The following is a 27,682-nucleotide window of genomic DNA, read 5'->3' as shown; positions in this document are numbered from 1 at the left end:
TGCATTGAGTCAGTGATGCCATCCAACCTTCTCATCCTCTGTTGTCCCCTTGTCCCCTTCTTCTCCTGCCCTAAATCTTTCCTAGCATAAGGGTCTTTTCAAATGAGTCAGCTCTTCGCATGAGGTGGCCAAAGTATTGGAGTTTCAGCTTCAACATCAGTCCTTCCAATGAACACCCAGGACTGATCTCCTTTAGGATGGACTGGTTGGATCTCCTTGCAGTCCAAGGGACTCTCAAGAGTCTTCTCCAACACCACAGTTCAAAAGCATCAAATCTTTGGTGCTGGAAAGGGCTTATTTCAAGCACATGACTACTCCTAAACCAATCACTAAATCTAAGGATTGAATACTCTCACCCACATTCAGCTTATGCTTAGTTCTGTGACAGGAATGATGGAGAAGCCAGGCAAAATTTTTTAAGCAATTCTGTTTTTTATAATAATGACTTTATGTTTTGTTTTTTAAGAGGATTGTTGTCTCTGTCTGCATCTTCTCAAAGCGTTAGGATGGTGAGGTAGAAAGTGGAAAAGAAAAGGAAAATTGTTTTTTCTTTTTTAACCTAATGATAATGTTAAACTGCCCCCATTCCTACTTTTTTTTTTTTTTTTCCATTCCTACTTTTTATCTCCTGAGAATCAACAAAAAGCAATTAATAATCAGAATTGAAGAGACTGCTTAAAGATCTCATTTTCTGTCACCTGGATTGCTACAGTAGCCTCTGTATCATGTCTATTATAGTGTAATAAATTCACCTCAGAATTCTTTGGGTATAAGAGGTGTTTCTTCTTCCAGTCTTGCCTGTGCTGTTACAGAGCTGCATTAATCTGGTGGCTAAGCTGGACTGGAATGTCCACTGTGGCCTCTCTCACAAGCCTGGTGCCTCAGCTGGAATGGCTGGGACAGCTGGAAAGCTTTGGTTCTCTTCCACATGGCCTCTCTCCACATAATCTCTCTCATTCTCTAGGGGCCTGGCACTAGCAGAATAATCCAGACTTCTTTAAATAGTAGTTTTCAAGAAGCAAAACAGAAGCTATTAGGCCTCTTGAGGTCTCTGCTTGAAACACCCTGCCCATCATCAGAATGTTATTTCCACTATACTATTAGAGTAAATCAAAAGGTGCTCTTTGAGTCAGTGTGGAAGGAGGCTACATGATATGAATATAGAGAAGCAGGATTCATTTGAGGCCATTTAGTAACAATCTGCCATAGCTTCATAGCAGGTTTCCCTGCCTTTCCTTGCCCCCCTCAAATCTACTCTTAACACAGGAGGTCATACAATACCACTTATCTGCCTAAGCCCTATACCATTTCATTTTGAATAAAAGCCAAACTCTTTTTATTGGCTTATGAGGCCCTATATAATCCTTAGTCAGATTGGGATTTATAGTTCATCTGAAATATCAGGCACAAAGTAGGCAGTCTTGGACTTGTGTAGCAGTTCAAGAAAGCTATCAGTGTTCTGGGCACTTCCTCTCTGCTTTGTCATCCTTGTTGTTTCTGTCCTATTGACCTATTACTGTCATAGAATCTCTCCTGCACCTTTGCCTAGGCTTTGGGTCTGCATTCTAGGCAAAAGGAAATAGAAAAGTGGAAGCTTTTTCCAAAATCCTGAGTGTCTCTTTGACAAAGATTTTCATATGACTACTTCTAGCTGCAAGGGAGTCTGGTAAAGAAGGAATTTTATCTCTGCACTTTGTTGCATCTAACAAAATGGAAATTTTCTTATTAAGAGAAGAGGCTGTTTTCTCTCAGTGCTGTGAGCCAGGAATTATACCATTGTTATAAAAGCACACTTCTTATTCCTAGGCATAACTGTTATGAGACTTAGAAATAATACAGTCAAGGTAGTTATAATAATTCCATTGTACTGAAAAAGAAATTGGAGCTTTAGCATGGTTACAGTATCAGAATATATGCATGGCCAGTCTGACTCTAAATGCTCAGTCCTTCCTGTCACACTGTATTCAGACTGAGCTTTTTGTAAAAACACACATGTGTGTCCACACAATATAGCCAACATTTGCTGCTGCTTCTGATTTTGTTTGGTTTTCGTGTCTATCTTCCTTAATAAATTGAATACTTGAAAGAAAGTAGAATTGTGTCATTTCTATTATCTAGCTCTCAGTGAATATTTGAATAAATGAAGTTTTGTTTTGTTTTGTTTTCTTTTAAATTAAAAGATGGGAGAACCAAATATAATTTGGCAGATGGGCAAACTGGTACAGAGGGATAGGATAACATGCTTGGGTTGTATAGCTAGTGACAGATAGTTGGTGTTAGAAGTGGCTTCTTGCTTTCTGGTGAGAGCATTCTCTTCTTAGATGTGGAAGGTTGGATTAGGATGATAGGAGAGAATAAGAGGAAATATGTCTTGCTAGTATCCTGCTTAATTATGTGAATTAAGGGACATAATAGTGCTTACTTAATGCAAGTCAGTTAAATAAGGGGAAATGGATACTCCTCTCAAGGTGGTTTGGAGTAAAAGAGCACCAAACTAGGAGTTAAGAGAATAATATGCTAAACCTAGCCAGGTCACTGACTTTTATTTGTGACCTTATGTGCTTTGACCCTGCTTTCCTCAAAACTAAAATCAAGGGAGTTATACTACATGATTTTGAAATCACTTCTAGCTAAATAGTGTATGAATCATTGTACCCAGTGAGTTTTTATGGATTCTCTAACATTTCTTGGCATCTATCAGGTCAGACTGTTTTATATTTCTATAATATAGAGAAAGTAACAGCTTTTTCACTTCTTCTCTGGGAACTTGGCCAGTGAAAAGTAAACATCCTTTCCTGTTTCTCCCTAAATGAAGTACTTGGTCATACGTGACAGACTTTTTTCTTCATTTTGTTCTTTGAATGTTATCCTGTTCTTATTTTAATGTTTTTCTTAACTTCACTGTGAGTTTGTTGAAATATACCAAATTGAAAAATGTCAGTTTGTTTTAGCCTACAGATCAGAATTTCAGTATTTCATAAAATAAAAATAGTTGTATTTATTAAATACATATTAACACATTTGTGTATTTGAAAATACTTGGCTGGCACATGATGTGGTCTAGTTATAATGAGTGGGATGTGTAGTCTCATCTTTTGCAGTAGAATTGTAGTAGTAGTAGACTTTACAAGCAGTAGACTTGAAATAGCTTAGTTAAATAATAGCAAATATACTGTATAGAGTATAAGATATCATTATGAGCTTTTACACTTGTCAAAAGTGAAATAAAGGGAAAGTTACCTTTGATGTCTTTAAAAAATGTAATCCCCTCCTTATTAGACAAGCAGCATATATTAATTGCTTTAAAATTTGAGAAAATATGGAAAACTTTGAAGAATGAAATGAAAATCCTTCTTAGTTTTTTCTTTTTTAACCCAGGCATAATATTTTAATCTCTCCCCTTCCAGTCTTTTTTTTAATTCTTATTTTAAACATTTTTTAAATTTTATTTTTTTAATTTATTTATTATTTTACTTTACAATATTGTATTGGTTTTGCCATACATTGACTTGAATCCTCTATGGGTGTACATGTGTTCCTCATCCTGAACCCCCCTCCTGCCTCCTTCCCCATCCCATCCCTCTGGGTAGCCAGGACATGGAAGCAACCTAGATGTCTGTCAGCAGATGAATGGATAAGAAAGCTGTGGTACATATAAACATATTTTTAAATAAAATTGTGTGTACATAGCAGCAATACACTGAGGTGGACATACTACTGAGAAATAATAAACTATAAGTAAAAGAAACTTTTCCTTATTCCCCAGCCTTTTTGAAATTCTTTTGTTATGACACTTAGCATTTTGAGCTTTGTCTTTTCTGTATATTGGTTTAAAGCCCTGCTACTTGTAAGTTTTGTACAGGAGTCTGTCTGTGCCCAGCATATATTATTATTTTAAAATTACTGCATTTACCATTCTATTTAGTAATTATCTTATTAGTTTACATTTGCCAAAGTAGAATTACTGGGTCAAAGGGAATCACTATTTTAAAATTTCTTCTTACATATTTCCAACTTTTATAAAGTCTTACAGCTTCATCTGGATTATTGCCAACAGTATAATTAGAAAAGTCTTTGTCAGTTTAAAAGGTAAAAATGGTACAGTCTCTTCTGCAATAGCACAGGTTTTTTTTTCTTCAATAGAAATTAACACATACATGAAAGTGAACAAGGGAATGATCTTAAGTGTAACGTGGGCACTGGTTTAATTCATTTGTCATTTTTCCAAGAATATAATATTTTGAAGCAGCTGGGTTTTAGATTTTTTTAATTTTAGAGAAAGCCTTAGCAGTATATGAAAACCTTAAGATAAAGGCTGAAAATCCTGTTTGATAAGTTTGGAGCCTCTGTTGTTATTAAAGAATAGTCTTCTGTTGATCTAATTATCATTCATTTGCAGATGAAAATACTTCTGTTTTCTTTGTTGTTTTTGCTGTTATATTCATTTGTTTTATTTGCAACTTGGGATGACCTTCCAGTCTAAGGGTATATCATACTTCAATTCTGGAATATTCTCATGTATTTATTTCTTCATGTAGTGCTTCTCCCTCATTGTCTTTATTTTCTTATTCTGAAGCTCTTACTATGTGGATCTTGGATCCTCTCATTCTGTCTTCCAGGCCTTTTAATTTCTCTTACCACTTTATGATGAATTCAGAGTAATTCCTGCAAGTTATCTCTCTGCCAGTCTACTAATTTAGTAGCTTAGTCTAATCTGCTATTTAACCTATCCACTGAGTTTTTAATTTTGGTTCTTTGAAACTCAATCTAATTTTTGTTCTTTGTTTTTTACTCGTTAAAGTCTCTATTCCTCCTTTTATTTGTTTTGCTACATGAAACCTATTTAACCTAAAAACCATTTGATTGTACTCCTATAAATCCCAAGTGTTAATTTTACTAATGGTTTCCTTGATTTTGGATTTGATCCATCTGATTTGAATGACTGCATTAAGGATATGGATGATATAAAATTTAAAGTACATTAAAAATAGATAGGCTGAATCATGAAAGAGTTGAAATATTTTTTGAACAGTATTTTGTGATGGTGAATTTGAATTGATAGTGAAAAGAATAGGGTATAAGAAAAAAGACAGATGTAAGAAAATATAACAGCAAAAATGTTAGATTAATTTATGTAGAATGGAGTGACTAACTAAGTTTGTTGATTTCAGTGGTAATTAATGGTATTTCTTTTTTGTATAGATGCCTAGAGAGTCATGAGTACTATTAGGAGTTTAGTTTTATGTTTAGGATTAAGTTTGGTTTTTCCTTTTCCTTCCTTTTCTGTCTTTACTTTCTGAACATTTTAATGAATTTCAAAGGGTGCTTGTGATTGGAAGATGGATCAAACTTTGCTTCATTTTGAAAACATGAGAAAAGGTTACCTACCATTTACTTTTGGAGGAGACCTGAAGCTCATTATAATAGGAGCACAAAGACTTGACCAGTGGATGAAAGTGAAACACTTTTAAACATAAATTAATATAATGTTGCTACAGCCTTTGAGAGAACCTACTGCGAGAGATGATCACTGAAGATTTTCACTGGTTAAATAGCTGTTTATTTTCCTGAGGCTGATTTATTTCACTGTGTCAAGATTATTATTACATTGCCTAGTACTGATTCCATTCACGATGTAATTGCTCTTATTATTTTTTAGGGTAGAGACATAATTTAATAGATGGAATATCGCATTTCAGTGTTCCAAAAGGAAGAAAAATATATCTTTGAATAACTTTCACAGTTTACTGCAACTAAAATTTTCAGGAAAAGAGTAATAGTACTGTAACCTTTCCTATCAGCTGTTAGGGGGCATAGTTTTTCTTCAGTTCAGTCGCTCAGTGGTATCCAACTCTTTGCAACCCCATGGACTGCAGCACGCCAGGCCTCCTTGTCGACCACCAACTCCCGGGGCCTACTCAAACTCATATCCATTGTGTGGGTGATGCCATCCAACCATCTTATACTCTGGTGTCCACTTCTCTCCCTACAGTCTTTCCCAGCAACAGGGTCTTTTCAAATGAGTTGGTTCTTCGCATCAGTTGGAAAAAGTATTGGAGTTTCAGTTTCAGCATCAGTCCTTCCAGTGAATATTCAGAACCGATTTCCTTTAGGATGGACTGGTTGGATCGCCTTGCAGTCCAAGGGACTCTCAAGTCTTCTCCAACACAGCAGTTCAGAGGCACCAGTTCTTCAGCTCTCAGCTTTCTTTATAGTCCAACTCTTACATCCATACATGACTACTGGAAAAACCATAGCTTTGACTAGACAGAACTTTGTTGGTAAAGTGAAGAATTTGCTTTTTAATATGCTGTCTAGGGTGGTCATGGCTTTTCTTCCAAGGAGCAAGCGTCTTTTAATTTCATGGCTGCAGTCACTATCTGCAATGATTCTGAAGCCACCACCCCCACCCCCCCCCGAAAATAAAGTCTGTCACTGTTTGCACTATTTCCCCATCCGTTTGCCATGAAGTGATGAAGCCGGATGACTTGATCTTAGTTTTTGGAATGTTGAGTTTTAAGCCAACTTTTTCACTCTCCTCTTTCACTTTCATCAAGAGGGTCTTTAGTTTGTCTTCACTTTCTGTCATAAGGGTAGTGTCATCTGCTTATCTTAGGTTATTGATATTTCTCCTGGCAATCTCGATTGCAGCTTGTGCTTCATCTACCCTGCATTTCTCATGATGTGCTCTGCATAAAGGTAAATAAGCAAGGTGAAAATATACAGCCTCGACATATTCCTTTCCCGATTTGGAACCAGTCTGTTGTTCCATGTCCAGTTCTAACTGTTGCTTCCTGACCTGTATGCAGATTTCTCAGGAGGCAGGTCAGGTGGTCTGGTATTCCCATCTCTTTAAGAATTTTCCTGTTTGTTCTGATCCACACAGTCAAAGGCTTTGGTGTGGTCATTAAGCACAAATGGATGTTTTTCTGGAATTCTCTCATTTCTTTGATGCTCCAGCGGATGTTGGCAGTTTCATCTCTGGTTCCTCTGCCTTTTCTAAATCCACCTTGAACATCTGGAAGTTCACAGTTCGCATACTGTTCAAGCCTGGCTTGGAGAATTTTGAGCATTACTTTGCTAGCATGTGAGACGAGTGCAATTGTGTGGTACTTTGAACCTTCTTTGGCATTGCCTTTCTTTGGGATTGGAATGAAAACTGACCTTTTCCAGTCCTGTGGCCACTGCTCAGTTTTCCAGATTTGCTGGCGTATTGAATGCAACATTTTCACAGCATCATCTTTTAGGATTTGAAATAGCTCAAGTGGAATTCCATCACCTCCACTAGCTTTGTTTGTAGTGATGCTTCCTAAGGCCCACTTGACTTCACATTCCAGGATATCTGGCTCTAGATGAGTGATCACACCATTGTGGTTATCTGGGTCGTGAAGATCCTTTTTGTATAGTTCTTCTGTGTATTCTTGCCACCTCTTCTTAATATCTTCTGCTTCTGTTAGGTCCATATCATTTCTGTCCTTTATTGTGCCCATCTTTGCATGAAATGTTCCCTTGGTATCTCTGATTTTCTTGAAGTCTTTCCCATTCTATAGTTTTCCTCTGTTTCTTTGCATTGATCACTGAGGAAGGGTTTCTTATTCTCCTTGCTATTCCTTGGAACTCTGCATTCAAATGGGTGTATCTTTCCTTTTCTCCTTTGTTTTAGCTTCTCTTCTTTTCTCAGCTATTTGTAAGGCCTCCTCAGACAACCATTTTGCCTTTTTGCATTTTTTTTTTCTTGGGGATGGTCTTGATCACTGCCTCCTCTATAATGTCACGAACCTCTGTCCATAGTTCTTCAGGCACTCCATCTATCAGATCTCATCCTTTCAATCTGTTTGTCACTTCCACTGTATAATTGTAAGGGATTTGATTTAGGTCATACCTGAATGGTCTAGTGGTTTTCTCTACTTTCTTCAGTTTGAGTCTGAATTTGGCAATAAGAAGTTCATGATCTGAGCCACAGTCAACTCCCGGTCTTTTGCTGACTGTATAGAGCTTCTCCATCTTTGACTGCAAAGAATATAATCAGTCTGATTTTGGTATTGACCCTCTGGTGATGTCCATGCGTAGAGTGTTCTCTTGTGTTGTTGGAAAAGGGTGTTTGCTATGACCAGCACGGTCTCTTGGCAAAATTCTGTTGTTCAGTTCAGTCGCTCAGTCATGTCCGACTCTTTGTGACCCCATGAACCACAGCACACCAGGCCTCCCTGTCCATCACTAACTCCTGGAGTTTACTCAAACTCATGTCCATTGAGTCAGTGATGCCATCCAACCATCTCACCCTTTGTCATCCCCTTCTCCTCCCACCTTCAATCTTTCCCAGCATCAGGGTCTTTTCAAATGAGTCAGCTCTTCACATCAGGTAGCCAAAGTATTGGAATTTCAGCTTCATCAGTCCTTCCAATGAACACCTAGTATTGATCTCCTTTAGGATGGACTGGTTGGATCTCCTTGCAGTCCAAGGGACTCTCAAGAGTCTTCTGCAACACCGCAGTTCAAAAACATCATTTCTTCGGCGCTCAGCTTTCTTTATAGTCCAACTCTCACATCCATACATGACTACTGGAAAAACCATAGCCTTGGCTAGACGGACCTTTGTTGACAAAGTAATGTCTCTGCTTTTTAATATGCTGTCTAGGTTGGTGATAACTCTTCTTCCACGGAGTAATCGTCTTTTAATTTCATGGCTGCAATCACCATCTGCTACAGTTTATCTTAAATTATTGATTATGTTGTATTTATCTCCTGTTCCTTTCCAAACAGTATTTGAGCCATGTCACAACAAAAGATGGGAGTAAAATATGGTTACTAAAAATCCTTTTATGAAAGGAAGCTAACATGTAACTACATATTGTTTATATCTAGTATCTAATTCTAGCCAGTATAGTTGCTGTGATTGAATATCAATTTTGCTTTTGAGCTTCCTGGACTATGAATTCTCTTTATCAGAAAGAGGAAAGCATGACTTCCTTAGCAGTGATAGATTTTCCTGAATTCTAAAAGAAGAATATTAAATAATTATATCATAATCAACAAATCATTAAGAAAACAAAACAGAACCACTCTGCCAGGCGTAAACTCTGCTCTCAAATTGCTCAGTCTTTGGAGTTGTCAGATAAGAATATTGTTTAATTGTTTAAATAAAACCCACATTACCAGAGTACACAGGAGAGAGGCATTTAGTCTAAATTCCAAGAGAGGGCATAAGCAGGAAATTCTTTTCCAGGGGAAAAATTATGGTAAACTTTGAGACAAAATTAAAGTTAACTAAGAAAAGAAGGGACTAGGAAGAGATAATTGAAGCAAGAAGGAAAAACAGTACATCCTAAAGGTGCAGCATGCATAGTAACTAAGCCAGAAGAGATTGTCTTTTGAAGTTAATTTCTGTACTTTGATATGATTGGAATTTAGGGAGCAAATTTAAAAGAAGTAGGAGTTGAAGTAGCCCAGGGGTAACTGTTTGTGTGTGTGTGGTTGTTTTGGGATTTTGGTTTGTTTTTCTTTTGTTTTTGAAAATGATAGTCTTTTTCTGACTCTTTGTGACTCCATGGACTGTAGCCGTCCAGGCTCCTTCATCCATGGACTTCTCTATACAGGAATACTGGAGTGGGTTGCCATGCCCTTCCCCAAGGGATCCTCCCAACCCAGGGATCTAACCCAGGTTTCCCATGTTGCAGGCAGATTCTTTATTATTTGAGCTATCTAGGAACCCCTTTTATTTTTAATAGCCTTTAAATATTAGTACCCCGACTTCCAAACCTGCCACAGAACTCTCTGGGGTGCCTCAGCAAACTCTCAGGATGCTGCAGTATACTTTAAAATTTTCAAGGAAACACAGTGATATCATTCAGTGATACCATTTGTTTCATACCATGTGAGCTAACTAGAGTCTGTAAAACTTCAATATTAAGGTTATTCTACAACCCCTGTGTACTGGCAGAATAGAAGATGAAGGTGGGAATGTCCAATCTGATTTCAAGTTTTGAGAAATTCCAAGTTACCCAGTGGGCAGATCCTGTTAATAAGTAACTAGTTATTAAAGAATGAAATAAATATTAATTTTTCTTTCAATGTATATTATTTTAAGCATACTAAATTATTACAAGTATTGATTAAGTTATTTAGACCTTACTACTTAATAAATGGAATTGTTAGGTATTTCTTTATACCCCTAGTCTATAGGGCATAAAGAAAAAAATTCCTGAGACACTTAAGTTCTGGATTAGTACCTAGTATTAAAGTATAGATTTGTGAAAGCAATTCATGTGGTGTTTTCTAAGTCTATAAAGATAGAAGCAAAAATATCAGATATCTAGAGGAGTGCAGTTAGCTTAAACTTTTTCATTTAAGAATTGTTTGCCTCAGTTCACTTTACCTGAAGCTTGACAACAGAAATTTGGGATTTTATGTTTTTATAATAGTCGTACGTATTTGGTGACCAGTCAAAGGTGGATGTATAAACTTTGGAAACTGAATAAATAGATGATAGGATTTGCATTCCATAGTGACAAACCTAACAGACATTTTAGTACTGATAGGAGATCACTCTGTTTGTATTTAGGGCCAATTGGTGTAGATCACCTATTTCAAGAATTTGTAAGAGCTATGATACCTAGAAATTGTACATACAGATATGAAATTTTATTTGTTCTACTGTTTTTTTTTTTTTTGGTCAGAGTTTCAAAGGCATTCTTGGCCCCTAAAAGGTTAAGAACAAATTTATACATCAACTCTATACTTCAGTTTTGGGTTTCCCAGGTGGCGCTTGTGGTAATGAATCCTGCCTACCAATGCAGGAGACTTAAGAGACTCAGGTTCAGACTCAGACTTAAGAGCCTGGATTGGGAAGGTCCCCTGGAAGAAGGCATGGAAACTCACTCCAGTATTCTTGCCTGGAGAATCTCATGGGCCAAGGAAGCTAACTGGTGGGCTACAGTCCATGGGGTCTCAGAGAGTTGGGCACAACTGAAGCGACTTGGCACACGCATACTTCATTTTTTGCATAGTATGCCTGTTGGCACCAGGTAAATTCATACCAAAGCCAAGACAAAATCCTGATCTTTGCATTTATTAACTCACTATTTTGCAAAATACATGTTTTTCAGAGGTTAAGAATTAGACATAATTCTTGCACCAAGAATTTAAATAGAACTAATTTTATGGGTGTGATGAATTCTCAAAAATTTAAAGAAAATCTTTTAATTACTTAGATCTGTGGTTCAAAAGATACATAAATGGTGAACATCTCTTCTGTGTCCTTCACAAACTTAATTCCTCGTCCCAAAGGTAAAATTTAACTTAAAAACCAATAATAGTGTTATAGTATTCGAATTTAAAATAGTGAATGTATCAGTACAAATAGCCAGAACATGTTTTCTTGTTTTAAATATGGATTAGATATGCTTACCTAATTTGATTTTCATTTTAAGATGAATAACTGATACTTTGTATTCTCTTAGCTTCTATCAGTAGGATATGGTTTAGACACCTTTTTTTAATAGTTATTTTTATGTAATGTCAACCAAATTATCAGTTGGGATAGTTAGCCATGAAATAGAGTTCTAAAATAGTTTTCCCAAGCCCTAATGCTTTTAATTGCTTAACTAAAAAGTGGTCATAAGGATATAATTTTATTTTTGTGAATATTATTTTTAAGAGGTTTCTTATAGAAGATAAAATAGAATTTTATCTTACCTATGGAATTTAATAATAATCTTTACTTACTATTAAGTGACTATATTCTGGGTCAGAAATTATACTTGGAATTTCACATATGACATTTTTAATTACCATGTTATCTCTGAAAAATGCCTAACATTTAGATGTTGCAGACAATTAAACTGAGTATTTGAAAGGTTAAATAACTTGCTCAACATTCACGGTGTAGGTGCTGCTAGCATCTAATTTGGTCACTGTTTTTACAGCCCAAAGATGCCTTTTTGTGCATATGTGTTTTATTTTAATGTAAATTTGTCAGGTAATGCTATTTAGTGAGTGGGTGGAGATTGAAGAATTGCCTTTAGTACAGTTTTATTCTTATACTGATTATTTTACTGAGCAGATAACTTTTTCTAAACTCCCACATTTGTATGCTTGTTTTTTTCTGTAGGGCGATTCCCGAAGTCTTCCTTTTTCTGAGAATGTGAGTGCTGTTCAAAAATTAGACTTTTCAGATACAATGGTGCAACAGAAATTGGATGATATCAAGGATCGAATTAAGAGAGAAATAAGGAAAGAACTGAAAATCAAAGAAGGAGCTGAAAATCTGAGAAAAGTCACAACAGATAAAAAAAGTTTGGCTTATGTGGACAACATTTTGAAAAAATCAAATAAAAAATTAGAAGAATTACATCACAAGCTACAGGAACTAAATGCACATATTGTTGTATCAGATCCAGAAGATGTTACAGGTATTTTATTTGATGTTTATATAGTGTGCTAACAAGAATGTACTATTTTACAAATTGTAAGGTTTTTGCCATGTATAGTCTTCAGCCTTAATGAAAGTGCAGGGGCTATATTTTCTCCTACAGTTAAGGTCTTATTTATGTTTTATTCAGAAGTGCACTGAGTTGATGGATGTGAAGATTAAAATATTTACTTGAGATGAGTAATTCTGCTGTCTGCTGTCTTACTCTCTGTCACTAAGACATTACTTATTTTCCATTATTAGTGTTTTGTATTGGATCAACCACATGCTCTTACCTGATTCATTCTTGAGATCAGCAGCACGAGTTTGCCAGATGACTTTTTAGAGTTAAAAATGCACTCTATGACCAAGGGATATTTTTATTTTTTTGCAAATGTCATTGTTCAAACCTGTGACCTCTGTTCTTTGTGCTCTAAGTGACTGAATTAACAACTTATTCTACCAGGCATTTTGTTTAAAAAAGAAGAAAAACATTTAAAAAGCCAAACATTACTTTTTTTCCTTCAGTATAGAAAATGAAAGGAAAATACAACCTATAAGTCCAGCTTAAGAGCATAATTTCTCAACAGTAGAATTAACAGATGTTCATATTGGAAATTTTTCAAATGGTACAGAAAGTAAAAGTAGAAAAATGACCTCTATCTAGTCTAGGCCCTCTCCCTAAAGGCAGTATTGCTAACTTTTTTGTTGTATATCCTTACAGAAAAAAAAAGTCTGTATTTGTATCAGTGTTCATCCATTTATATTTATACATTCTTTCTAAACTTTTTACTTAACAGATCATATAAGACACATTTGATCTAATAGTTTTGTCTTTGCAAAGAAAATATTTTAAAGTAGTAATTGAATGTCTATAATCCTTTATTTATTTGTAAAGACAAAGAGTGGTATATGTAGAATGATGTATCTAGCACCATAGAAATTTTAGAAGAACCTGTGTGATTAGCTAAGAAAAAACGATATAAGTAAAATTGAAGTGAAGAAAGTACATAAATTTGATTAAGAGCCATAAATTGCCAGTCTTAAATGTTGTACTTCTGATATTCCATGTACTTGATAGAACTTGTTTTATTACATTCCTTTCAACATCTGGGACTTACTTTAGGGATTTCATTTGGAGAGTCAATGTAGAGATTTTAATCATGTAAGAATAATTAAATCTTAAAAGTGAAAGAAATCATAAAGAAACCAGTCTTCTTATTTTAGAGCTGAAATAATCCCAAAGATGTAAATTAATTTGCCCAGAATTACAAAACTAGCTAAAGAACTCTTCAGTCTAGTATTTTTTTAATCCATGTGTTCAATAATTACATTATAAATGGAAATTTGTATTACGAAATGCTTTTTTTAGCAATATCATATAAACTTGGAAATAGCCTGTTCTGTTGGAACTCTGCCGAGCTCTACATTCTTTGCCCATTACTTCTTTAGGAGAGTTCTAAAATAGGAAACTGTGCTGGAGCTTTAAACTCCATTTAGAGAAAACATTTTGCTAATCACAAAATACCAATAACTACATTCTAATTGGAATATAAAAGTGTTTCTACCACACAGAGAATAACCCATTTGGTTTCCCAAGTCATTTTTAAAGAACTAACTTTACTGACATGTATAAATTACTTAGGATAAAACGCACATATTTTAAGAATATGATATGATGTGTTTTAACAAATGTCTATATCCAGGTAACCATCACTATAGCTAGGGATCCTGACCATCACTTCAGTGGTTCTTGTATAGTATACATAATAGTCCCCATTGGTCTCTGATTCCCATCCCTGGGTTTAGGTAACAGCTGGTTTGCCTACTGTCACTTTAGATTAGACTTGTCTTTCCTAGCGTTTCATATGAAGAAATGACCTTATAGACCTTCTGTTAGGTTTCTTTTCTACCTCGACACTCAATTTGGATATCATTGAACCCTTCCTTGACTTTCTCTGATTCTTTATTCTGGTTTGTCCACTCATTGTTGTATTATGTTGTATTACAGTTCACTTCTGCACATTTTTATAGTACTTACTAAACTGTATGATCCTTGAGGACAGGACCCTTTTTTTATTTAGGTATTTTCAAGGTTTATTATAAAAGCATGGAACATAGTAGGTGTTTAGTTGTGAATATTATATCTCAAAAAAAAATCCCAGTAAATGAAAATCTTATATTAGTTTTTATAATTATAATAATACCAAGCCATAATTTATCATGATATTTTATTTAATAACTTGGGGAATAAAACCTTAAATAAAGTTTTAGGATAAATATTTCCAGAAACTAACTTTGCTGTTCTTTTGACTTATCAGATAATTACAGGGCAGATGTTCTTTGAAGCATAACTTTCTACTGTTACTTCTTAATGCTTAAGTTTGTTGCAATGAACTTGACAAGTTGGTTAAAATTTGAATGTATTTAAAAACAGTTCTCTTTGCAAATGTCATATTCACACATCTTGGTGATAAGTTTTTTTTTTTTTTTGCTTTTGTTTTCATTTTCTCTTATAACTTACTTGACTGCATTAAAATCAACAATAGCACAGATGATTAAGGTAGTTAATCATTAATTTTAAGTCAGATTGCCATGAAATTTTATGTTTTACTTTGCATACTATAGTAGACAAAATCATTTAACTTGATTAGATCTGACATAAAGAGTCAAGGACCTGGTGTTTGCTTTCAGTTCTCTAAAGTATGTGGATTAATAAGTATGTGCAGAAGTCTTTGGCTAATTTCTGTTGTCTTGAGGGTATGTGAGCAGAATCAATGATTCAAGGAGAGAGGGATAGAATATAAATTTGCATTGTATATATGATTGCCGTGTAGGCAGTTAGGTGACCTGCTTTTAACTCACTTCTGCAATAATTAACTCCTTTAGCCATTAGTTTGTAGTTTATAAAATAAGGACATTTATCAGATAAAATTTAAGACTTTAGCCATAAAAGTCTATGAAATATTGATTATAATATGAAGATGATCATTTGAGACTGTTAATGTCTAAAATATATGTGTTCGTTTATTCTTGAGTAGTAAAAAGTGAATTTTTTGATGTTCTCCTCATGTTTATGATACTATAAGCATGCTATTCACCTTCCATATACTTATAGGATAGTCTCATGGAGTATTATTATTATGCCCACTTGGAAATTAGAAACATATTATAAAGTGAGGCTGACTGTACGTTGTGAAAAAAGTTTTGGATCTCTGTAAATGGATTTGTAATCTAAGTCATAGTTGATACCTAAAACTCTAAATATTTAAGAAAGAACTAATTTTCTGAATCTTTGGAATCTTATATGTTATCCCTAAAGAAGAGGACAAGAATATTTCTCATATTTTATTAAGTATAACTAATAATTTGTATCATTTAAATCCCTCTATTTTTACCTTTCTTCTCTTGCCCTCTTCCCATTTCCATTTTCTCTGACCCCAACAAACTTAGATCGATTTTTTGCCATTTGAGGTGGGGAATATTTTCTTTAATATGTAGAATATTCAGAAAGGAAGTATTGATTTAGTATAGAACTAATGGTGTTGGAATTTTGTGTGTGATTTTGTTTGTTTGTTTTGGCTGCAGCACACAGCATGCATTATCTTAGTTCCCCAACCAGGGATTGAACCCATGGCTCCTGCAAGTGGAAGCACAGAGTCCTAACCATCGGACTGCCAGGAAATTCCCTGGAATTTTTTGGAATTAACTTTGGAAACTTCTCAGTTTCTGAGCTGTATCTGTATTGAGGGAGCCAACTTAATGACTAAAATGTAGTTTATGAAGTCTTTCTTGAATGAGTACAAGTGAGAATTTAAATTTCATTTTTATTGTTGTCCTATCCACCTAAATGTAGCATAGAAATTATAGTTGACTTTTATGTCTATTAAAATGTATAGCTTGATTTATCATGCTATTTCTACATAATCCTTATTTCGGATTGAATTTCTTATTTTGAGGTAAGCATATGTTGAATTAACTTGTGAACTCCTAAGGAAAGGATTGTCATTAGATTGGGAACTATAATCATTCATTGACAAGTCACTTTTAATGCCTCTGGATTTATTTTCTTGTCTTTAAAATCATGAAATTAGTTGATTAATAGACACCTAATATGTGAATTCTTTGATGGTATATTTTTTAAAGTTAATACACAGTAAAACTGATTCTTCCTGGGTACCTCATTCAATGAACTTTAACACACAGATAGGTTCATCTAAATATCACCACAATCAGGAAAAAGGGCAGTAGTATCCCTTTGTAGTCATACCCTCTTCCTACTCCATATCCCCTGGCAACCACTGATATGTCCTCTGTCACTTATAGTTTGCTTTTCAAGAATGTCATATAAATGCAGCCATAAAGTTTATAACCTTTTAAGTCTGATTTCTTTCACTCAACATATTGCTGTTTGAGAGTCATCTAGGTTATTGCATTTAGCAATAGTTTATTCTTTTTTACTGCTGAGTAGTAGTCTGTCATATAGATGTACCATAGTTTATTTATCCATTCTTCCACCGGGAACTATAGAGTTCTTTTCAATTTTTTGGCAGTTATCAGTAAAGCTGCTATAACTGACCATTAACAGGTTTTTGTTTCAACATGTTTTCAATCCACCTTGGTAAATACTTAGGTGTGTGATTGCTAAATCATATATTAATATGTTTGATAATATAAGAAACTGCCAAAGTAGTTGTATTATTTTTCCAGAGTGACTATATTATTTTTCATTCTCACCAGCAATATATGAGAGTTCCAGTTGTTCCACATCCTCTCCAGCACTTGGTATTGCTAATGTATTTTTTTAAGCAGTTTAACTGGTGTGTACTCATTGACTTTATATATTATTGTAATTAGGAAGAGGAAAGAAGAAAAAATGGCACCATCTTAAGCAGAATTTATGAAAGAATTGTGCATGATGTAGGTACAGAATGTAGGCCTTTTCTACCAAGAGTTAGGCAATAAACAGTGTTTAAACATTAAGGTGTCATGTAACAGATGAAGGCAGTTATGAAATTTTAATGCCTAAGTTGCTTATTTTAAACAAAAAAAATTACAGCCCACAATCTTGTTTCTTTTTTTCTTAATCTCAAGATCATCAACTAAGTTTTATTTATTTTATAGATGTATCACCTAACATCATGCCTGAGAGTAAGCAGGTCCTCATTACCTGTTTGTTGAATAATCAGAATGAGTTATCTTTTAAGTCTATATATTAAAAGCAGTCTTTGAGCTGCAGATTGATCAAAGACTGCCAGACTCATAGCTTTGTGCTTCTCCCTGAATCTTAAGTTGCATTGGATTTGTTGCTAATAAAGCCCCATTTTCCCATCTTCTATGTGGGTTGGCCAGGGTGTAGTCTAGATGTTTCTGCCACTTGCCAGATCAACCTCAGAGCTCAGAAGGATTTATAGCTACCCAGTGGTTCTATCGAGCTTCCCTGGTGGTTCAGCCAGTACAGAATCCACCTGCAATGGGGGAGACCTGGGTTTGATCCCTGGGCTGGGAGGATTCCCTGGAGGAGGGCATGGCACCCCACTGCAGTATTCTTGCCTGGAGAATTCCATGGACAGAGGAGCCTGGCAGGCTACAATCCATGGGGTAGCAAAGAGTCAGACATGACTAAGTGACTAAACACAGCACAGCACAGTGGTTCTGTCATTTGTTAGAGATTTTTTCCATATGTTTTGACTCCAAACTTCAGTCGTCAGTTTTGTTTTCACAGCTGGACCTCAGTTTCTGGCTTTTATAAATTAACTCTGGGTCTTCTCAGTACTTCATTCTTTTTTAGTGCTGAATAGTATTCCATTATATGAATATACCATGTTTTCCTTAGTTATTCACCAGTTGATGAGACATCTGGGTTGTTTCCACAGTTGGACTTTTATAGATATTGCTGCTATGAACATTCACATACAACTTGTGGTGGAGACACTTTTATATAAACTTATCTTTATGTAGGTATTTAACTTTTCTAGAGCATTTTATTTCTTCATGTGGATTTAAGTTACCAGCTGGTGCCATTTCTTCTCAATCTTAAAGACTTTTAATATTTCTTGTAAGAAAGTTCAGATAGCAATAAATTCTCGCTATCTTTGTTTAACTGGGAATTATTTCACCTTCATTTTTGAAGAATCGTTTTGCTGGATATAGAATTGTTGGTTAACAGTTTTTCCATCTAGGACTTTGACTGTGTCATCCCACTTCTGTCTGTCCTGTATTATTTCATATGAGGAATCCGATATTCATAGTTATTGCTCTGTATGTTGGTAAGTCTTTTTCCTCTTGCTGCTTGCAAGATTTTCCTCTTTGTTTTCAGTTTTTAATGCTTTGACTATGATGAGCCTCGGTGTGAATTTCTTTGTATTTTTCTTGAGCTTCTTAGTTGTGTAGATTAATGGTTTTCATCAAATTATGAAAGTTTCTGGCTTTCATACGTTTTCTTCTCCTTTTTCTGTTGCTGGTATTTCTGCTCAATTAAAAAGTATATTATTCTTATCTTATTTTTATACTTAAGCTTGGTTTGTTGGGGTTTTTCCATGTGACAGCATAGCATAGTGTCAGACAATGACGCTCAAATGCTTTGGGTCAGATAATCTTATACCCTTTGCTGGTAAGAATGCAAAAACAGTACAGTCACTTGGGAAGACAGGTTTTTTTTTAAATTTTTAAATTTTACTTATTTATTTATTTATTTTTAAAACAACAAAATTTTATTTCTCCCTGTTTTGGAGGTTTTTTTTTTTTTAATTGGAGTATAGTTGCTTTACACTGTTGTGTCAGTTTCTGCTATACAGCAAACTAAATCAGCCACACACATATACTCCCTTTTTTTGGATTTCCCTTCTAGTTAGGTCATCACAGAATACCAAGTAGAGTTCCCTGTGCTATACAGTAGATTCTCATTATAATACATTTTATACATTGTAGTGTATGTGTATCAATCCCAATTTCCCAGTGCATCACACTCCCCCACTTCCCCTTGGTATCCATTAATTTGTTTTATACATCTGTGTCTTTGTTTCTGCTTTGCAAATAAGATTCCACACATACGTGTTAACATTATTTTTCTTTCTGACTTACTTCACTCTGTATGACAGTCTATGGGTCCATGTACATCTCTGCAAATGACACAATTTTTTCCCTTTAAATGGCCGAGTAATATTCCATTGTATATATGTATTACATCTTCTTTAGCTTTTCCTCTGTTTATGGACATTTAGGTTACTTCCATGTCCTGGCTATTGCAAATAGTGCTTCAGTGAACATTGGGGTGCATGTATCTTTTTGAATTACAGTTTTCTCTGGGTATATGCCCAGGAGTGGGATTGCTATATCATGTGGTACCTCTATTTTTAGTTTTTGAGGACTTTCCATACTGTTCTCCATAGTGGCTGTATCAGTTTACATTCCCACCAATAATGTAAGAGGGTTCCTTTTTTTTCCATACTCTCTCCAGCATTTATTGTTTGTAGATTTTTTTAATGATGGCCATTCTGACCAGTGTCAGGTGATACCTCCTTGTACTTTTGATTTCCATTTCTCTAATAATGAATGATGTTGAACATCTCTTCATGTGTTTGTTAGCCATCTGTATCTTTGTCTTCTTTGTAGAAATATCTAGGTCTTCCACCCATTTTTTGATTGGGTTGTTTGTTTTTTTGAAATTGACCTGCATGAGCTGCTTGTATATTTTGGAGATCAATCCTTTGTCAGTTGCTTTGTTTGCAACTATTTTCTTCCATTCTGAGGGTTATGTTTTCATCTTGTTTATGGTTTCCTTTGCTGTGCTCAAAATTCTCCAAGCCAGGCTTCAACAGTACATGAACTATGAAATTCCAGGTATTTAAACTGGTGTTAGAAAAGGCAGAGGAACCAGAGATCCAATTGCCAACATCTGTTGAATCATTGAAAAAGCAAGAGAGTTCCAGAAAAACATCTATTTCTGCTTTATTGACTATGCTAAAGCCTTTGACTGTGTGGATCACCACAAAGTGTGGAAAACTCTTAAAAGAGATGAGGGTATCAGACCACCTGACCTACCTCTTGAGAAACCTATATGCAGGTCAAGAAGCAACAGTTAGAACTAGATGTGGAAGGACAGGCTGGTTCCAAATAGGAAAAGGAGTACATCAAGGCTATATATTGTCACCCTGCTTATTTAACTTCTATGCAGAGTACATCATGAGAAACGCTGGGATGGAGGAAGCACAAGCTGGAATCAAGATTGCCGGGAGAAATATCAATAACCTCAGATATGCAGATGACACCACACTTATGGCGGAAAGTGAAGAAGAACTAAAGAGCCTCTTGATGAAAGTGAAAGAGGAGAGTGAAAAAGTTGGCTTAAAACTCAACATTCAGAAAACTAAGATCATGGCATCTGGTCCCATCACTTTATGGCGAATAGATGGGGAAACAATGGAAAGAGTGACAGACTTTATTTTTGGGGGCTCCAGAATCACTGCAGATGGTGATTGCAGCCGTGAAATTAAAAGATGCCTACTCCTTGGAAGAGAAATTATGACCAACCTAAATAGGATATTAAAAAGCAGAGACATTACTTTGCTGACAAAGGTCCATCTAGTCAAGGCTATGGTTTTTCCAGTTGTCATGTATGGATGTGAGAGTTGGACTATAAAGAAAGCTGAGCTCAGAATAATTGATACTTTAGAACTGTGGTGTTGGAGAAGACTCTTGAGAATCCCTTGAACTGCAATGAGATCCAACCAGTCCATCCTAAAGGAGATCAGTCCTGGGTGTTCATTGGAAGGACTGATGTTGAAGCTGAAACTCCAATACTTTGGCCACCTGATGTGAAGAACTGACTCATTTGAAAAGACCCTGATGCTGGGAAAGATTGAAGGTGGGAGGAGAAGGGGATGACAAAGGGTGAGGTGGCTGGATGGCATCACTGACTCAATGGACATGAGTTTGAGTAAACTCCAGGAGTTAGTGATGGACAGGGAGGCCTGGTGTGCTGCAGTCCATGGGGTTGCAAAGAATCGGACACAACTGAGCAACTGAACTGAGCTGAACTGAACTTGCTGTGCAAAAGATTTTAAGTTTAGTTAGATCCCATTTGTTTATTTTTATTTTTGTTACTCTAAAAGCTGTGTCAAAAAAGATCTTCCTGCAACTTATGTCAAAGTGTGTTGTACCTATGTTTTCCTCTTAAGAGTTTTATAGGGTCTGACCTGTAACCCACAATTCTATCCATGCTGTTTTTATAAAATATAAGAAAGCTCAATTAAAGGTTGTACTAGTTATAAAATATTTCAGCAAAATTACTTCAGTTGAGTGACATCTGACAAAAATCATCCTGAGTACACAAAGATCTTGATTAAGATCCATTAATAACTAATGAGCATTTATTATAATCTGGACAGGTTCCAGATGACTGTATAAGGTAAGCATATCTGTTTAAACAAGAAAGGTGGATTTGGAGGGAAATAAGCATAGTTAACGTGATTGTAACACAGGTCAAGAATCTGGAGTAGCTTATTTTTAAAATCAGTGTATAAGTACTGTGTATAAGTAAAAACCAAAATGTTGACCAGTCAATAGTAACTAAGAGACATAGATTGTCTTTGTGAAAGTGGTAGATAAATAGTAAGATAGTGCTTCAGCATACTACTGCCATTATTAATTTAGATTTGGCTAGATTTACTTCAATTATATTCAATTATATTTCCTCTTATTTAAAAAAAATAGTGTTGTTCCCTAGACAGACATCCTGGCTATACAAGACAATGTTATGAATATTGAGCATTGGGAGTTAGCCAGGTGTAAAGACCATAGTTTGTATAACCCAAGGTTTCATCACAGCTGGGCCATCATGTATTTATGTGGTTGTATACCGCTTGTAGTGGTACAGTCTCTCCAGGCCTTGTTTTTCTCATTCATAAACAAAGAAAATACAGGCTATTTATGTTCTTTCTATGGTGTTTGGTGAACAGGTGTTTTAATAGCCTAAGAAAAGGTCAAGTATGAGGCATTTAATTGTTGTTCTTTAGTAATTAAGTCATATCCAACTCTGCAACTACATGGACTGTAGCTTACCAGGCTCCTCTGTCCATGGGATTTCCCGGGCAATAATATTGGAGTGGGTTGCCATTTCCTTCTCCAGGAGGATCTTCCCAACCCCGGGATCGAATCTGTCTCTCTTGCATTGCAGGCGGATTCTTTACCACTGAGCCACCAGGAAAGTCCATGAGATACTTAAGCTTTCCTAAATCTGAACATGAAACCTCTATTGGGATGTAGGTAAAATCTGAGGAAACTTTCCTGAGGCTGGGAAGTAAAGATTCACTTACATTACTAACCGCCAAGAAAATCAAGGAAACAGTTTAAGGCTGAGCCTTAATTAGGAGTCTTCTATGGATGGGGACTGCTCCTGTGTTCTAGAACTCAACTCATTTTGAAAGCCAACTGCTCAGTTGCAGATTTAGAGAAAATACTAAAAGCACCAGAAACAGTATATCTGTTACTCTGCACATTGTTGGGAAAACTACTAGCAAATTCCATTTTTACTCATCTTTTTGCCCTTGGAAAATGTTATCCCTAAGGAGAATAACAAGAATAACTAGAGAATTGGAAAAAAACATATACTTCTGGTTCATTGACTAAGCTGAAGCCTTTGAATGTGTGGATCACAACAAACTGGAATATTCTTGAAGAGATGGGGATAGCAGACCACCTTACCTGCCTCCTGAGAAACCTGTATGCAGAACAAGAAGCAACAGTTAGAACTGGACATGGAACAATGGACTGGTTCAAAATTGGGAAAGGAGTATGTCAAGGCTGTATATTGTCACCCTGCTTATTTAACTTATATGCAGAGTACATCATCCGAAATGCTGGGCTAGATGAATCACAAGCTAGAATCACAATTGCTGGAAAAATATCAACAACCTCAGATATGCAGATGATACCACTTTAATGGCAGAAAGGGAAGAGAAACTAAAGAGCCTCTGATGAAAGTGAAAGAGGAGAGTGAAAAAGTTGGCTTAAAACTCAACATTCAGAAAACTAAGATCATGGCATCTGGTCCCATCACTTTATAGCAATAGATGGGGAAACAATGGGAAAAGTGACAGACATTTTTTTCTTGGGCTCCAAAATCACTGTAGATGGTGAACGCAACCATGAAATTAAAAGATGCTTGCTTCTTGGAAGAATAGCTGTGTCAAACCTAGACTGTTTTAACAAGCAGAGACGTCACTTTGCTGACAAAAGACCCATATAGTCAAAGCAACGGTTTTTCCAGCAGTCAAGTATGGATCTGAGAATTGGACCGTGAAGAGGACTGAGCGCCGAAGAATTGACACTTTCGAACTGTGGTGCTGGAGAAGACTCTTGAGAATCCTTGGATGGCAAGGAAAGCAAATTAGTCAATCCTAAAAGAAATCAACCCAGAATATACACATTGTAAGGACTGATGCTGAAGCTGAAGCTCAAATACTTTGGCCACCTGATGCAAAGAACTGACTCATTGGAGAAGACCCTGATGCTTGGAAAAATTGACGGCAAGAGGAGAAGAGTGTGACAGAGGATGATAATGTTCGATGGCATCACTGATTCAATGAACATAAATTTGAGCAAACTCAGGGAGATAGTGGTGGACAGAGAGGCCTGGTGTGCTGCAGTCCATGGGATCGCTAAGTTGGACACAATTTGACAGCTGAACAACAACAACAAGGAGCTTTTAACCATGTCATATTTTCTGCTGACTTCCAGAGTGGTATTTCAAACCAAGATAGATTTTCTGGACTTCATCTGAGAATTTATAGCCTTATGACCTTTTGGATAATTACCTGAATATAGGTATTATCTTACTGACTTTGCCTTTTGTTACGTTTAAAGTTGAACTCTTCTTTCCTGAAACACTGCCTCTAAATCTTTCCGTTTTTATTTTCTGCCCTGTTAATGGCATGGTCCCCATAATCTATAAATGAAATCTGATGTTTACTGTAGATTTCATTCTCTCTTTTTACTTTAAGTCTTCAGTGTAAGTCAGTTCACCAAGCCTGTAGATTCCATCTCTGACATAGGTCTCAAATTTGTATTCTCAATCCTCACTGCTAAAGCCTCCAAGTTCAGGTTTAATCCAACCTAAACAGTGCTGCCAATAATTTTTACTTATATTCAGTTTTGATCCTGTTACTTTCTTGCTTTAAACCTCTCAATGACTTTCCATTCTTTACAGAATAGAGTACAAATTTGTAGCATTACAGAGATACCATCTTCATATAATCTGGCCTCTCTTACTTCAGTTCTGATGCTGTTCCTCCCAAATCTAATTTTCCTATCTCTCCTTCTACCATTTATATTTGCTTTCTCTCTCTCTCTTTTTTTTAATCTTTCTTCACATGTGTGTGGGGTGTTCGTGTGTTTGTATGTGTGTGTGTATGGCAGAATCCAGGTGATAGGAATATGGGTGCTTACTACACAGTTCTTTCAATTCTTCAGTATACTTGAAAATGTTAATGTATGCACACATATACTATTTAGAAATGGACACACATACCCCTTTATGTAAGTATACAGACTGTATCTGCTAAGCTATTTGAGAAAAGGAATTTTTTTCTCAAGTCCTTTACACAATACCTGAATATTCATGATGTAACCAATTCCCTGTGTTAAATTCCCTTTGTTCAAAATATCTAGTGTGGTTTCTGTTTGTCAACTAGACTCTTAATGGTATACCTTCTTTCCATACCATATAAGAAATTTAGAATAATTTCAGTCTACTTAACTCCACTTATGTGCTATCATCATTCATACTCTTGTTCTATCATTGTATCTTCAATTCCATAAATTAGATTAATTATTATTTTATATAGTCATTGTTGGTTTACATTTATTTTCTTTGTACAGAATTTCTTCTTGCTTCTCAGACCTTCCTTCGTTTTGTTTCTTTTTCTTCTTAAAGATATAGACTTTAGAAAGATATTTTCTCTGGTATATCATTCTAGATTGGCATTTAATTTCTATCGATAGCTGTAAACTATTATTTTATGTCTTCTGGATTGCCCTGTTGTTGAGTAGGCAGCTGCCATCTAATAGTTAAACTGTGCTGATATCCTGCCCTTTCTCCCTAGCTGTTTTTAACAAGCTGTTTGTCTGCAGAGTTCTGTATAATGGTATAGGTTTCCTTTCATTTGATCCGCTTGGGATTTGTTGGATTCCTGAATCTGAGATTTGTGTGTTTCATTGATTATGAGAAGTGCTTAGCCCCTATCTCTTCAATATTGCTTCTCCTGTATTCTCTCTTCTGTTTCATTTTGGTGCTCCAATTAGATGAATAGTAATTTCTTCAAGTCTATGTCCATTTTTCTAATAATTACTTTCTGCATGTCCAGTTTGCTCTTGACCACATACATTATATTTCTAATTATGCTGTCCATCTATCTATATTTTTTTACTGCTACAATTTATGCTTAGTTTTGTTAATCTTTGACAGTCTCTTGCTTTAGTCATTCTTTTAATACCTTTTTAATTTAACTTTACCTATAAAATATACTTTTTCACATTTTGTGCAATATAATGACAACAAATGAAATCTTTGCTATGCTACTCCTAGATTTTTTCTTACTCATGGTGAATTTCTGTTCTGCCTGTACTTTGTGATTTCTAATTGTACCATTTCACTGGAACTTTATCTGTGGGAGTTATTTTAAGTGCCTATTTTAAGGAATTTAAAGTGCCTTCTTTCAAAAAGGATTTGCATTTGTTTCTGTATGATGCCTGAAAGCATTATTAATCTGAGGCCAATTAAAATTCATGCTTAGTGTTGGCAGGGTCACATAGATAATGTGGTTTCCTTCCTCAAACCTGGATGAGAGTAATAGGAATTTTTTTTTTTTTTTAAAGAATATCCATTTCCCTTCCCCCCAGTCACCCCAAGCCAAAGGCAAGTCAACAAATTCAGCTGTTATGGATGACAACTTTTGAGGTTCCTGTCTTTAATCATATTTTTCCTGATCTGACTGACTACTTTGTAAGAGTCCTCAGGCCTTTTCTTGAACTCTTATTAAAATCCAAGCTTTACTTCACTAGGATGATGAGAACCCAATAAGTCCTTTTGTTCAGAAGGGCAAAACCATTCTCAGAAGCACAAAGGTACAAATGTCTACTTATATCTGTCCTGGAATTCTGTCACATGCACCATGAATGCACTACCTCCTCCCTAGCCCCCAAGTGCAAGTAAGTCTGAGAAATTTTGCTTTTTTGGTTTTATTTTCCCCTTAACCTGCCTCTTATTTTAAGCATGAAAGAAGGAGATTACACATGGAGTATTAAGTTAGTTAGCCTACCTTGTCAGGTGCTTAAAGACTTCATGTATCTCCTAGCTAATTTATTTAAGGTGTCTTGTAGCACTGTGATTTTTTATAACTAATTGTTCTCTTTTCTAGAGTTATTTTTGTGAAATTATAAATTCCTAAAATGTTCTCCAAAGATATCACACACAAAAAAGACAGTTACAGGCCAATATCACTGATGAACATATACACTAAAATCCTCAATCAAATACTAGCAAATCAAATCCAGCAATACATTAAAAGAATCATGCACAACGATCAAGTGGGATTTAGCCCAGGGATGCAAGGGTTTTTCAGTGTGCACAAGTCAATCAGTGTGATACACAACATTAACAAATTGAGGAAAAAAACTGTATGATCGTCTCAATGGATGCAGAAAAAACTTTTAATAAAATTCAACATCCTTTTATGATAAAAATTCTCCAGAAAATGAGGATGGAGAGAACATACTTAAACATAGGAAAGGCCATATATGGCAGTCCCACAGCTAACATCATACTCAGTGGTGAAGAGTAGAAAGCACTTCCTTCAAGATCAGAAATAAGACAAGATTCTCACTGCTTTTATTTTATATCATTTAGGAAGTCCTAGCCACAGCAATCAGAGGGAGGGAAAAAAAGAGTCCAAATTGGAAAGGAAGAAGTAAAACTGTCATTGTTTCCATATGACATGGTGCTATACATAGCAAATCCTAAAGATGCCACCTAAAGATGCTCATTGATGAATTCAGTAAATTTGCAGGGTACACAATTAATATACAGAGATCTACTGCAATTCTATACATTCACAATGAACAATCAGATAAACTAAGGAAACGATCCAATTTACCATTGTATCAACAAGAATAAAATAACTAAGGAGGCAAAAGACCTGTATTGCAAAAACTATAAGATTCTGATGAAAGAAATTGAAGATGACACAGATGGAAAGATACACCTGTTCTTGGACT

At 35.5% G+C, this 27,682-nt stretch overlaps 1 protein-coding gene across 3 annotated transcripts in view; it reads left to right on the top strand.

Moving 5' to 3' along the window:
* PKN2 (protein kinase N2) overlaps nucleotides 1-27,682 on the top strand; it is a 138,955-nt gene that overhangs the window by 33,540 nt on the left and 77,733 nt on the right. For all 3 annotated transcript variants that reach the window (XM_065909589.1, XM_065909580.1, XM_065909598.1), the window contains exon 2: nucleotides 12,110-12,410. In XM_065909589.1, coding sequence (XP_065765661.1) covers nucleotides 12,110-12,410 — 301 coding nt within the window. The remainder of the gene's footprint in view (nucleotides 1-12,109; nucleotides 12,411-27,682) is intronic.

This window comes from Muntiacus reevesi, chromosome 1, assembly GCF_963930625.1.
Source record: "Muntiacus reevesi chromosome 1, mMunRee1.1, whole genome shotgun sequence".
NCBI classification, from domain to species: Eukaryota; Metazoa; Chordata; class Mammalia; order Artiodactyla; family Cervidae; genus Muntiacus; species Muntiacus reevesi.
The sequence above is the reverse complement of the archived record's forward strand: the minus strand, read 5'-3'. Positions and strand labels throughout refer to the sequence as shown.